We start from the raw sequence: 318 nt of genomic DNA, 5'->3' as shown, positions 1-318 counted from the left end.
CATGGACCTAAATCAGCAGGGGCTGGAAGGTAATGACAACTTTACAAAATCAAAAAGTTGGAGTAAATGAAAACTAAATAGAAATCAAATAATAAGTGAATTCATTGCCTATTTTACTCCATTTTTAAGTCTCAGAGCTTTAACAAAATGCCAAATCATAACAATTAATTACTAATTGACTCTAATTTAGGTTACACACACATATCTAGCTCACAGAATAACCGGATTGGCACAACCAAAGTGTAAATCCACCTTTGGAGAATGTCATCAATAGCATGAACTTTGAAGAAACCATAACTGTAGTAGTACTACAATTTT

General features: G+C 32.4%; 1 protein-coding gene across 1 annotated transcript in view; it reads left to right on the top strand.

Moving 5' to 3' along the window:
* Position 1: 1 nt before the first annotated feature.
* NANOGNB (NANOG neighbor homeobox) overlaps positions 2 to 318 on the top strand; it is a gene marked incomplete at its 3' end in the record, with an annotated part of 3,287 nt that continues 2,970 nt past the window's right edge. Inside the window, exon 1 of the mRNA XM_012663090.1 lies at positions 2 to 29. Within this exon, the coding sequence (XP_012518544.1) occupies positions 2 to 29 (28 nt within the window). The remainder of the gene's footprint in view (positions 30 to 318) is intronic.

The sequence above is a fragment of the Propithecus coquereli genome, unplaced genomic scaffold (genome assembly GCF_000956105.1).
Source record: "Propithecus coquereli isolate 6110/MARCELLA unplaced genomic scaffold, Pcoq_1.0 Scaffold7964, whole genome shotgun sequence".
Taxonomy (NCBI): domain Eukaryota; kingdom Metazoa; phylum Chordata; class Mammalia; order Primates; family Indriidae; genus Propithecus; species Propithecus coquereli.
The sequence above is the reverse complement of the archived record's forward strand: the minus strand, read 5'-3'. Positions and strand labels throughout refer to the sequence as shown.